At 31.4% G+C, this 13,388-nt stretch overlaps 1 protein-coding gene across 6 annotated transcripts; it reads right to left on the bottom strand.

Annotated features, from left to right (window-relative positions):
- Positions 1–3,916: 3,916 nt before the first annotated feature.
- LOC140818736 (pyrroline-5-carboxylate reductase-like) lies at positions 3,917–8,462 on the bottom strand. 6 transcript variants are annotated; one of them, XM_073178785.1, is made up of 5 exons: positions 5,562–5,664; positions 5,329–5,401; positions 4,997–5,117; positions 4,820–4,908; positions 3,917–4,434 (listed from the first exon to the last, which is right to left on the bottom strand). In XM_073178785.1, exons 2-5 carry the CDS (start codon positions 5,366–5,368, stop codon positions 4,253–4,255), a joined length of 432 nt encoding a protein of 143 aa, XP_073034886.1. In that variant the 5' UTR covers positions 5,369–5,401; positions 5,562–5,664; the 3' UTR covers positions 3,917–4,252. The 6 variants fall into 6 exon arrangements, 4 of the variants coding, with proteins under 4 accessions (XP_073034886.1, XP_073034884.1, XP_073034882.1 ...); XM_073178783.1 differs by having other exon boundaries at positions 4,997–5,125; XM_073178781.1 differs by lacking the exon at positions 5,562–5,664 and having other exon boundaries at positions 5,329–5,544.
- Between the last annotated feature and the right edge of the window lie 4,926 nt (positions 8,463–13,388).

Genomic DNA, 13,388 nt, shown 5'->3' on the forward strand with positions numbered 1-13,388 from the left:
ACAGTTAAAACATCCCATGTCACCAGATGGTGAATCTTTCTTGAAGTTGCGATTGGGACCTTGATAAGCTCGATGGTTTTTCTTCATGAACCTGGAGAATTTCTTTACAAATAAGGACATAGCATCACTACTGATTTGTTCAGCAGTCTTCTCCAATGTATTGTCAGTGATCACAGTAGGTAATGCCTGAGGTGCAACTGCAGCAGCAGTAGAAGAGGTAGTGGCAGTAGCAGTAAAAGTAGTAGCAGTAGCAGCAAGAGCCTTGGTAGGTAGGCTTGAAGGCTCTTCTCCACTTCTTACTTCTAATTCGAACTCGTAAGCTTTCAGATCTGCAAATAAGTCGTGCAGTTCCAATTTGTTCAAATCTTTGGACACTCTCATAGCCATTGTTTTAACATCACATTCTCTGGGTAAGGCTCTCATCACCTTGAGGGCTATCTCTCTGTTGCTATGCTCTTTACCCAGAGCTGTTAGCTCATTAACCAGGCTACTGAATCTTTCATCAAACTCATTCAGAGTTTCACCAGCTCTCATTTTTAAATTTTCGAACTTCTGCATTGCTACAGACAGTTTGTTTTCTTTCGTTTGCTCATTTCCTTCACATATCTGGATGAGCTTCTCCCAAATATCCTTTGCAGTAGAACACATTTTGATCTTGCTAAAAGTGTTCTTGTCGAGAGTTTTATACAGTATATCTTTCGCTACATTATCAAGGTTGGACTTTTTCTTATCTTCACTGGTCCATTCACTTCTTGATTTTTCAACCATCTGTGGTGCACCCTCAGTAACAGCAACAGCTGTATTAGGCTTTAATATTTTCAGTGGACCATCTGTGATGACATACCACATGTCATCATCTTGTGCTGCAAGATGAGCTTGCATTCTGATCTTCCAGTCATCGAAATCTTCCTTAGAGAACATAGGGATCTTGCCAAAGTGTGCCATTTGTTGTAGTTTTTCACGAACAAGAATAACCTGCTCTGATACCAATTGTTGAGGATCGAAGTTGAGTTTAGAGGGGGGTGAATAAGCTCTACTCGTTTTTCTTTCTTTTCTGATGAGGTACTAAAATCCTGTTAGGGATAGTAGTTTATCTTGTGCGAATACTTTCACCTGATTACAATAAAACGTGCGGAAACAATCTGATGAAGTAGTTGAAAGACAATAAAACAGTAGGCAGCAGTTGTTTATGGAAGTTCGAAGATAAACTCTTCTACGTCTCCCCTTCTCCTGTTTCCAGAAGGTATAACTAAAAGACTTTGGATATTACAGTACAACTCTTGTACACACGAACTTCAGAAGGACTTAAACCTCGGCCTACTGAAACTCTTAGTTTCTCAACTCACAAAAATGCGAAACACAAAGTTCTGAAAAGACTCTTTTCAGATTACAAACTCTTCTAGATAAAGTATAAGGGATGTAAAGATTGTGAAGAGTGTAAGAATCAGTAGCACAAGATGATCTTCGAAAGATCAGATATTAGCTATGAAGCGTGTGCTACTTTTCTTTGTGTTGAACTTAAGTACTCAAGGAATTTCGAGATTTGTCTGATGAGAGATGATAGCTTTTGTTCCTTGAACGATGATATTAAGCGAAGTGAAGTGTCGTATAAGGATTTGATCCATGTATATATAATCGACTGAGTTCAACGTTCACAATCAGAGAATGTCTCCAGAAAACTGATACAATCAGCTTTATTACCAAAAGAAGTTCCTGCAGAAAAGCTATAAAACAATCAGTCTTGTTTCATACTTAATTGGGTAAAATGCATTAAATGACTCCGTATAGTATTTAATGCTGCAATTAATACTAGTACTAGGAACTCTTTAACGGTAAAAATAAAGGTAGCAACGTTAGGAAACGTCCTCTACTGGTTTTGTATTACTATCCTTTCTACTGGTTTAGTTTTATGAGACCAGTAGCTTCTGATAAGTTAGTCTACTGTTCTGGTCTGCTGATTTTAGTTAATCATCGCCACAATAAAATTCATGTCTAACAAACATATTATACTATCATGTATCCGTGAACTTTGTAATATAGAAGAAAATTATCACTTTAGTAATACGTAATAATTAAAATTTTGTACAAAAAGAAGAATAATATTTTTTACTTCTCGGTCATGGAAAACAGATTTCAAACTTAATTTCTCGTTGTTCTCGTTGTTTCCATGTGTATGTAGTTCATAACAAGGAATAAATCTAAATTTAAACGAACATTACATCTTGAAAGGATTCAACTCATATATGGTGCTGAACAGATGAGTCATTTCAGAATTCAATTTTGGAGTAGATAAATTTAGTAAGATAAATAGAATAAAATTGGTTTCTAATAAAATATGCAATACTGCATTAGTTATAATTTAAAATTCAAATAAGACATCCCAAAGGACAAAAATTATACATTGGATGCTTTTGACAGAATTATATAATACATTAACTCTTTCAAATTATGAAAATCTCGAATTGTATACATTGAGTGTCAAGAACTTCTTATTATTGATGGTAATATAGATGTTTATTGAGAGTAATTTAATGTACATTTGAAATTCTTTTGAATCTATCTCTTTTAATTTTCTCGTGTTCTCTTATTTGAATTTTTAATAAGACAATTCAAAATATACAATATACATATGGTTTTGAAAAAAAAAAATACAATGCATTAATTCTTTCAAATTAAGGTAATTTTGAAATAATATGCATTTGTGATTAAAAAATTAGGATTATTAAATGGTAATTTAATGTCCATTGGAAAACATTGTTGTAGTGATAATTTTTAACACTCAACCAATTTTATTTTTGGAAAAAATAAATAAAATAATTAAATATTTTATTTATTTTTTAGTAAGTAATTTGGGCAGAAAATTACTTAAGATAACAAAATGTATTTTTGAATGATTTACCTCATGAGCGATACTGAACATTTTATACCATTTTTAATTAAATTGATTGATATAATCAATGCAAAAAATTTAATATAGTTTACATTTTCAATATAGTTTAGTTTCAATTTGAGTAAAAAAATAAAAACATATAATACATAAATTACATTTGCATTATTTTAAAAATTAATTAAATTCAAAATTGAATTAAATGAATTAATATAATTAATGCAAATAATAATTGAAGTGATCATTTATTGCGGTACACATATATATCTTTTTTTTTTTTAGAAATGACATTTTATTTAAAATTTATTTATACAATTTGTAATAAAAATAAAATATATCTTAATAAACAAATCATATCACAAATTAAAATTGATTGATATAATCAATGTAAAATTTTTATTGTGGTTTATGTTTTCAATAGAGTTTAGTTTCTATTTTAATAAAAAAAAATAATAAAAGACATATAACACATATATTATATTTGAATTAATATAAAAATAAATTAAATTCAAACTTGAACTAAATGAATTGATATAATCAATGCAAACAATACATGAAATTAACATTTATTGTAGTACATATATTTCAACATTCATGATATATTTTTTCTTTTTTAGAAATGATATTTTGACGAAAAATTACTATTTTTACAAAACTTTGTTTATTTATATATATTTTGTATATATATATATATATATATATATATATATATATATATATATATATATATATATATATATATATATATATATATATATATATATCAAAAGTTAGTTTTTCGATTGAATAAAATCACATAGAATGTTTTCTCGTTATTTTCGAGATTTTCATAGAATTTCTGTATGAATCAATAAGTTACCATTGTTGCTATATGCTTTCTTCATCAATAATTAATTTCTTCACAGCTTTTAACTAAATTCTAGTCTACAGTGCGTATAAAAATCCAGATGACTGGGTGAAATGCATAAATAAAAAAGATTCTAACTTTAGAAAGATGTGAAAAAATCAACAGCATGTCATTCCCTTTTACAGATATCTTGCCATCAAATAAAAAGAACATGTCGAACAGCAGATTAAAGTGAATAAACATACTTGTACAGATATCCTAGACGGGTTCTGTACTGAAATTATGCCTGCAGTGATGCAAAGTGAACTGATTGGGGAAGGTAATTATTTCTAAATTTCACCGTGCTCAAACGCCATTCGAAAACTAATTAAACCAACACATTCAAAATTATATCAAGATGAGTAACATTCATGTTTCTCAATCTAACTGAATCAGGCATCAAAATTCCACCTGCTCGATGGAGAAAGGGAGATAACTAATGCATGCAAAAGTTTTGTTCGGTCGAGAATTTAACAAGACTAGCTCTGGGAAAGTTCTCGGCTACGCTTTGAGGCAGCAACAACAGCGTTCATCAAAATTCCACGAAAGCTAGCCTTCTCCAATTCATGAATTCCAGCTATGGATGTGCCACCGGGCGATGCAACATCATCTTTCAGCTGACCAGGATGCTTCCCCATGTCAGCAACGCGGTTCCTAAAACCTGCAATAAGGCACATAGTTCATAGCCGTAGCCTACTTCGTAACTCCTATAAGGCTATAACAGGTTCGTTAATCCTATAACAGGGTACTGAAAATTGAGCATGTAATTCAGGTATAACGCCAAGACACGTTTTAATCAAAATATCTCGTTAAGCTAATAAAGTTTCAAGCAAAGGTGTAAGATGAAGTGTCTCCTGCTGTTTCAAAATTAGTTGATGATAATGGCAAAACTCAAATCTTTAAAATTTTACACCAGCCAAAAACCTAGGTTTTGCACACCATGTTGCACCGGCAACCAGCCGGAAATCGTAGGTTGAATTGTTAAGAGGAAATTTTCAAGAACAAAACTTCATGCATGCAATAACTCACAGTTTGTGAAGCTATACCGAGTGCCAGTTCTCGAGGCAAACCAGCAGCTACACCACCATCAGCTAAAGCTTCTATTGCTAAATACATGTATGCCGGTTCACTACCACTGTTCGTAAACAGAAAATATTAGGTAAAAAATCAAGAATTAGACTTTCGTTCTCAACAAAAAACTATAGAACGGTTTTTTCTGAGACCTCAGCCCAGTGATTGCATCGAACAGTTTCTCATCCGCAGTCCACACTTTGCCAATTGCTCCAAACAGCTTCCCAATTATTTCTCCATCATTCTTTGTTGCCATGGCACCAAGGCTTATAACTGCACAACTAAGTAGAATGTCTCTCAACATAGGCAGACACAAGCCCTAAGCTAACAATGTTCATTCATCACATGTGCATACCAATATACTTACAAGATAATCACTAAAATAATAAGGCATAAAATGTGATCCCCTTTTGTAATATTAACATTCCCAAGATGACCACAAAGATAATAAGGAAAATGGAAAGTGATACACGGATGATGATACCTGATGTCGCCAAACCAACAGCAGCTGGAGTGTTTGGCATTACTCGGATAAACCGACTGTGACAAGCCCATTCCTGGATATCCATGGACCAGTAAGAATATTCAAAACACTGTGAGCTAAAATCAATTATTAGAACCATTGAGATTTGGACTAGAACTAGATAGTGCACATATATGATGTATAACCATATTCATAGAAGCATTAAGAGTTGAGATTGTACTGTACATTACAACCTGAAGATCTTTTAGCTTAACTCCAGCAACAACGGATACCAAGAGCTGCTTATCTTTAACTACAGAATCAACAGAATAACAGAGCTGTCAAAGCATTGCCATAATATATATATATAACGGATACCAAGAGCTGCTTATCTTTAACTACAGAATCAACAGAATGACAGAGCTGTCAAAGCATTGCCATAATATATATATATATGTGTGTGTGTGTGTGTGTTACACACCCACCGTATACACTTACGTGAGCACCAATGAGGTGACATTTACCTATTGTACGTACAATATTTCTATGTTTCATCATATCCAATAAGAGAGTGACACATCATCGATGGTGAGCACGGTGGGTGTGCAATACATCAAAACTGAGTATATATATATAGGACGATAGTTCCCTTCCCTCCCTCCACAATGAGAAAAGAAAAGAGAAGGAAAAAAGGTAAAAAGGAACATTATGGAAACAATGATGATGAATTTTTCACAGCTTGTCTTCAAAATTTATTGAACTTTACTGTTTTGTAATGCTAAATACAGATGCATATAATGTTCCTCGTAAATAAATGAGAAAAATTTGTTCTTTCAACTTTATCAAATAAACTGTTCATTTGAAGAGTAAGAATGAAGTAGCATTTTCACTTGCATCATTGCTCCAAACTACATACCAAAAAACCAGCTAAAGCTCGTAGATACATCATCAATAGAGTAGCAAAGTAAAAACTAAATACAAGAAATTGGAGAAACACCAGAAAGGGAGCACACCAACTTTGAGGTTTAACAGAGAATATGATTACACTGTCTTCTATAACCTACCTCCGAGACAAGCAATTCAAACGAAAAAATATCAAGAGTCGTGACTAATTATTAATTAAAAAGTTTAGCAAAATTTTGTGCCTCAGCGTAATGTTGCGGAAAGGTCAATTTACATAATCAGTTCACTGAAAGGGAACGGCACTGCCATGTAATTATAAAATAGCTATGCATTCAATATAGCAAACTATTAAAATGCAAGAATAAAGAGTGAATTTCATGGCATCAGTTTATAACCTTCCAAAATAAAAAAAATCAAACAACTTGAGGTAGCTTGTCATGACAACACACTCTACATGACTATTGAGATATGAAATTCTTTTCTTCTACATGACCATTGAGATATGAAATTCTTTTCTGTATTCAATATTTCGTTTCTGTCCTTGACTTGACAGAATGCAACGCAAGAGTAGAAGACTAGAATAAAAGACATTCCAAACAACAACAAAAAAACTGAAATCGAGAGTTGTACTAGAAAAGGAGAAATCAAGAACCAGAGTGAGTTGAATATTGCAAAATGTGTTCTTTCCGCAGATATCACATCCATAGGCCCCATCAATATAGCTGGACATACACGCACATATGCGAGGAGAGAAAGAGAGAGTTGGCCCAGTAACAGGATGTACCTGCTTGTTATGATCAAGCATTTTGACGCCAAAAGATTCAAATGCAGCATGGCGAATCAAGGCATGATGGGCAGTTCTAATCTGGGAACCAGCCAACAATCTTGATTTCACTACACCTTTGGCAATGCTCTCAGCCATTTTTCCAGCTCCATTAAAACCAAGCTTGTACGAATCAGCTGGAATTGGTACAATGTTTGCCATTCTAGTGATGCTCTAGGCAAAGAAAATAGCATAATAAGAATTTGGTAAAATTTTAGCAGAAACTAAATCAAAATTCAATTACAACGTTAACATCGATGGTATAGACATCCTTTGTAGAAATAACCACAGGCATATAAATTTTAATCTAAAAAAATTGGTTTGCAAGACCCAGCATGCAAGCAGAATTATATGTGTATTCAAGTTGTTCCTCATCTATATCACAACATCACAGCACATATATATAGAATCACCATAAAATCAGTGTTGTCACTACTTAGACACAGCCCAGAACTTGAAATTTCATCTAGGGTTCTCAAAGTTATATCTTAACATCACAAGTCACAGCACAATGATTTAAATTACAGCTATCACAACTATAAGCTATAACATTGCTCCAAAACAGCCTCAAATGCCGACAACAAAGAGCGTCAGTCACGATTTCAGTTTGTGTTTGAATGAGGGTTAATATATTTCGACTTTGAAATGCAATATATGTATATGTATTATCCGCTGTAACATTCCATTGCTGCAGCAAGAAATCAAAAAAATTACACATACAGCCCCAAACTGAAAATCTAAAGCTACCCCAATTCAGATTCATTTCTGATTCACATTAGCACTAGAAATAGCGTAGCATCCCTTTGGAAATTCAATTACACATTGTGTAATATTGTCAAGCTCCATTGATTCTATCAGAAATCGAATTGTGCTGCAACCAACATGAATTAAAGGAGACAATCTACCAGCACCCCAGTGCTTACCTTGAACTCTCTACTCGATGCAGCTGCTAGAGATCTTGAAGAAATGCCGAGGGATAAGGTAGCAGCCTACTTTCTTGGTCTGAGTCGGACAAAAACCATTCTGTGTTGAGGTCCCAATAACCAGAATTCCTAAACCACGCAAAGGCTTGATTTTATGAGGAGCGGGAGCAGGGTGAAGTCAGAAACTTGATCAAGGGATGCAAAAATTTTGAAAAATTAAGAATGAAATTCATAAAGGAAAAATTTTGATTCTACATGTTTCATTGGGTTTGGGCTATGAACAGAAAGATGAACAAATTTATTTCATTAAGAAATCTACTTATTCTAAGCCATAGAAGGCCCGTACTATAAAACTACCACCCTTAGATCCGCAAACTCGAATTCAATTTATTTGAAGATAGATTTGAAGATTGAAAATTTTAATTTTTTTTATTTAAATTAGAGCGAGTTCAAATTTCACCCCGAAGGATCCGAATATATTGGCGAGTAGGTCTAACTATTGTTCTAAAATAAATACTCGAAAGTTGATCGAAAAATATTTATTTAATATATAATTATATAACATCACTAAAGTATTAAAAATTACATCACATACTATCAAATAGAAAAATTAAGGCTCGAGTTTGGTCGGAAAAAAATGTTTGAACATGGTAAAGACGAATCAAATATTTTTTGAATAAGTTGCATTCGTTTACACTTTCAAACATAAAAACTCTTATGAGACCGTCAATTTTGTAAGATAGATATACAGACCGACATGAATCATGAAAAAAATATTACTTTTTACTATAAATATGAATCAGATCGATATGTTGAACAGAAAAAATCCATGAGACCGTCTCTCAGAAAAACTACTTCATTTGAAAATGACACAAGACCATTATAAGTAGGGGTGAGCATTCGGTCGGTTCGGTCGATAGGCATAACCGAACCGAAAACCGAATTAACCGAAAATTGTGATTTAACTTTAATTATATATGTAATTTTTTTTAACACTACAATCTACAAAAATACATAAAAACATAAAATCACACACATTACAAATATATAAGTTTTGTTTGAATACAATTAATACATGTTTTTTTTAATAAAATAACATAACATGGACGGACGGCGTCTCGATCGGTGACGAAAGATGGCTGGGCAGTGGATGAAATCAAGAGTGGAGAATAGAGAAGTGAGAACGAGAAAACCAAGACGTTTAGAATTAGATTAGAATTAGGGTTGATTTTAAAATTAAAAATTTTAAATATATAAAAATTGATAAATAATAAAAATTTATTAAATAATATTATTTATTATATCGGTTAATTCGGTTAACCGATTTCAAAATTTTGAAAACCGTAACCGAACCGAATTAACCGATATAACCGAATTTTTTTAATTTGAAAACCGAATTTCTGAAATAAGCGAACCAAATTTTCGAATTAGCTCGGTTCGATCGGTTTATTCGGTTTAACCGAAATCTTGCTCACTCTAATTACAAATAAGTTTGGTTACGTTTTAAATTTATTTTTAATCTAAAACAAATTATCTCCATGCTTCTCAAAGCGATAGAAGAATTGAGTTGCCCTAGGATTGAGTGTTTTTTATTCCTTCATATCAGGATATGCAAATGAAATGAGTCATTTTGCGAGTTTTTCGAGTCGATTCAAAAAATATTTGATCTATATTCGAATTTATCGAATTTGAGCTGAACTCGAACACGTTCGAACTTTTTTGTGCCGAACTCGAGCTCAATTTATTTTTTTCGATAGTTAGCGAACCACTTACATTTTTTAATATTTTATTAATATAATATAATTACATAAAAAATAAATAAATTTTGAGCCTTACGAGAGTACTTATTTTTGAGAAAAAGTTCAAATAGGTAACGAACATGTTCGAATTTTTCGAGCCGAACTCGAATTTGAGCTTTAATTCAAACCGAATTTGAGCCATATATGTTAAAATTTCCGAGCTTCAAATCGAGATCGAACTCGAGCAGAACAAATTTGAGGCTTAAATTTTTTGTTATATTCGGGTTGTTCCAAGTCGAAATTCAATGCTTGGGCTACATATTAAATTATATAATCTCCCACCAAGCTCTATTTTAATTAAATTAGCTCCCTTGTGTTAATGCTTATAATATTTCTCCTTTTTTGACTCTTCATTTTCATTCCAACTCCCCCACACGTCAAGCAAGTTTAAATATAGCTTGATTGTTTTATTTGAAGTGAAACCTAAATCTGCTACAACAAGATAATTTTACAATATAATATATATTTGTGTGTGTGTGGATGGATTAATAATAATAATAATAATAATAATAATAATAATAATAATAATAATAAGGCCCGAGATTATATCATTTTAATACGAGATTATTTAATTTACGAATCTTGGAATAATGAATTAAATTCCATGATTTTTGTAATTAATTAGGATTGAAATTGAATTAAAAGATTGAGCGGGGACCGATTTGCACATAGTGAAAAGTTGAGGGACTAAAGTGCAATTATGACTTGAATATGACACTTGTCCTTGCATGCAAATATATAATGTATATGTTCTTCATTCTTACGAGACCAACAGCAAAGAAAATCGAGAAAGTCCCTCAAAGCTTTAAGGTTGCTTAGATTTTGATTTTGAAGGATCCGTACGTCTGATTTTGAATCCGAGTGCAGTACCATAATCCTCTCGACACGAGCTACAACTGGACGTAAGTTTTATTGAGTTCTGGTATCATTTGAAAATATGATGTTGTAAGAATTTGATATAATTCATATATGATGTTCTTGGCATGTTAGACATCATAGAATCGAAGTCAGATCAAAGAACAGACTGATTATGAAATTATTATGACTTTCTGATTATAGTGATTGTGAATTGAATAGATTTGGATTATAGACGTATTACAAATTGTATCGGATATGGGTTATGATTTGTAATTGATGTCTGATGATACTGTATTGACGGGAATATCGGGATTGTGTCGTTATACCGTTGATTTGAATTAATTCAGGTTAATCAGATTCAGTGTTGATTTGAGAATGAAATATTGATATTATGATTCTCGATATATCGTGTCAGATTTACAGAGACAGTCTTGAGTTCAGAACTGATATTGCTTCAGACCGAGACTACGAACGAAAGGTATAAGTCAATGTGGTATTGGGAGATTGACTTGAGTCGGTTTAGACTTGAGTTTCCCTAAATCACATACTTTACTTTATTGCATTGATATTTGCATTGATTTGACTGATGTACTTGTTCTCTTGAATTATAGATAGCAGGTATTAGACGAGTAATCTTGTGACAGAAGTGCCTGATAGTGGCGGGATCGCCACGGGCACATTGCACGATGTCACAAGATAGTGTAGAAATCTTGGGACGGAAGTGCCTGATAGTGGCGGGATCGCCACGGGCACATTGCACGATGTCTCAAGATAGGATATTAGCGATAGAGCTACAGTCTATGACGGTTAGGTCAGGACACCGGATGTTTGGTTATATCGAGTAAATAGAATTGAAATTTCTTCTATTACGGAATTCGATATAGGAACACCATATTTGGTTATATCGAGTAAATAGAATCATTGTTCCTTCTATTACGGATTCGATATAGGAACACCACATCTGGAAACCGGGATCCCTAGACTAGGATTGAGTCTAGTCTGAATTGTAGAGTTACGAGCATTGTCGACAGTCTGTGAGTGATTATGTTTCAGATTTTGATACATATTGTTGTTACCTGTTACATGCTTTATATTCGTTTATATGATTGCATGTTTCGTTGATTTATACTGGGATTTTATTCTCACCGGAATTATCCGGCTGTTGTCTTGTTTGTATGTGTACATGACAACAGGTAGTACAGGATCAAGGTCCAAGAAATGAGGAGAGATCGTGATAGAGTGGAGACTTCGGACTTGGATGTATATAGGGTTGTGACACTTGATATGTAGATGTTGAACCTTAGTTTTACTAATTTGTAGACGGCACAGAATTTGTACTTTATTTTATACTGAGTTGTATATTAGTTTGATTTCACTACGTTCCGCAGTTTAAAAAGGATAAAAAATTTAGACCCTGTTTTATAATTGATTAATTAGTCCCAATGATGATTAAGAACTTGATTAGCGTCCGAGTCCCCACAATAATAATAATAATAATAATAATAATAATAATAATAATAATAATAATAATAATAATAATAATCAATCTTTCTAAAAGCGTGTCGACGGTTACATAGAGAATAAAGCATTAAAACACAAAGTTTACGTTGACTAAAGCATAATATATGGTGGCCTCAAGATTCTTTCAAGTTTGACATAAATATATTTATAAATTTAATTTTACGAAGATTTTGGATAAAATTAAAATTAAAGATATTGTTATCACAATAATAATTACGGAAAAGACAGCTTATTAAGAAATAAATGTAATCTATTAATCTATATATATATATATATATAAAAACAGAGTTTTAATTTCCCGCCAAAATGTCATTTCTAAAAAAGAAAAATATTGATACATGTGTACTGCAATAAATTATCACTTTAATTATTTTTTGCATTGATTGTATCAATTCACTTAATTCAATTTTAATTTAATTAATTTTATATTAATTCAAATTTAATTTATGTATTATATGTTTTTTATTTTTTTACTCAAATATATATATATATATATATATATATATATATAAATAGAGTTTTTGACAAAAATAGTAATTTTCCGCAAATATATTATTTTTAAAAAAGGAAAGATTTATCATAAATATTGACATATGTGTACTGCAATAAATGATCACTCCAATTATTGATTGCATTGATTATATCACTTCATTTAATTCAATTTTAAATTTAAATAATTTTTATATTACTTCAAATGAATTTATGTATGATATGTTTTTTTTTATTTTTTTACTCAAATTAAAACTAAACTTTATTGAAAATATAAACTATATCAAAAAATTTGTATTGATTATATCAATCAGTTTAATTAAAAACTGCATAAATAAATTTAAAATACATATGGTTGCAATGTTCAGTATCACTCATAAGGTAAATAATTCAAAAATAATTTTTTCGATTTTAAGTATTTTTCTGCCCAAGTTACTTACTGAAAAAGAAATACAATATCTAATTAGTTTATTTAATTTTTTTAAAATAAAATTGTTTGAGTGTTAAAAGTTATCACTACAACAAGGTTTTTCAATTAACATTAATTTACCATTTAGTAATCATAATTTTTTTAATCCCAAAAACATATTATTTCAAAATTATCTTAATTTGAAAGAATTAATGTGTTGTAGTTTTCTTCCAAAACCATATGTATATTGTATAATTTAAATTCTCTTTTTAAAAATTCAAATAAGATAGCACAAAAAAACTAAAAGAGATAGATTCAAAATAGCTTCAAATTGACATTAAATTACTCTCAATAAA

This window comes from Primulina eburnea, chromosome 17 (genome assembly GCF_022965805.1).
Source record: "Primulina eburnea isolate SZY01 chromosome 17, ASM2296580v1, whole genome shotgun sequence".
Classification (NCBI taxonomy): Eukaryota; Viridiplantae; Streptophyta; class Magnoliopsida; order Lamiales; family Gesneriaceae; genus Primulina; species Primulina eburnea.

What these genes read in the sequence shown, in the direction of transcription:
- LOC140818736 (XM_073178781.1), bottom strand. Translation starts at nt 5,467, where the DNA reads ATGGTTCTAATAATTGATTTTAGCTCACAGTGTTTTGAATATTCTTAC. An exon ending in GATGCAATCACTGGGCTGAG is followed by an intron (nt 4,909 to 4,996) that starts GTCTCAGAAAAA and finishes GTTTACGAACAG; the next exon opens with TGGTAGTGAACCGGCATACA. An exon ending in GCCTCGAGAACTGGCACTCG is followed by an intron (nt 4,435 to 4,819) that starts GTATAGCTTCAC and finishes GCCTTATTGCAG; the next exon opens with GTTTTAGGAACCGCGTTGCT.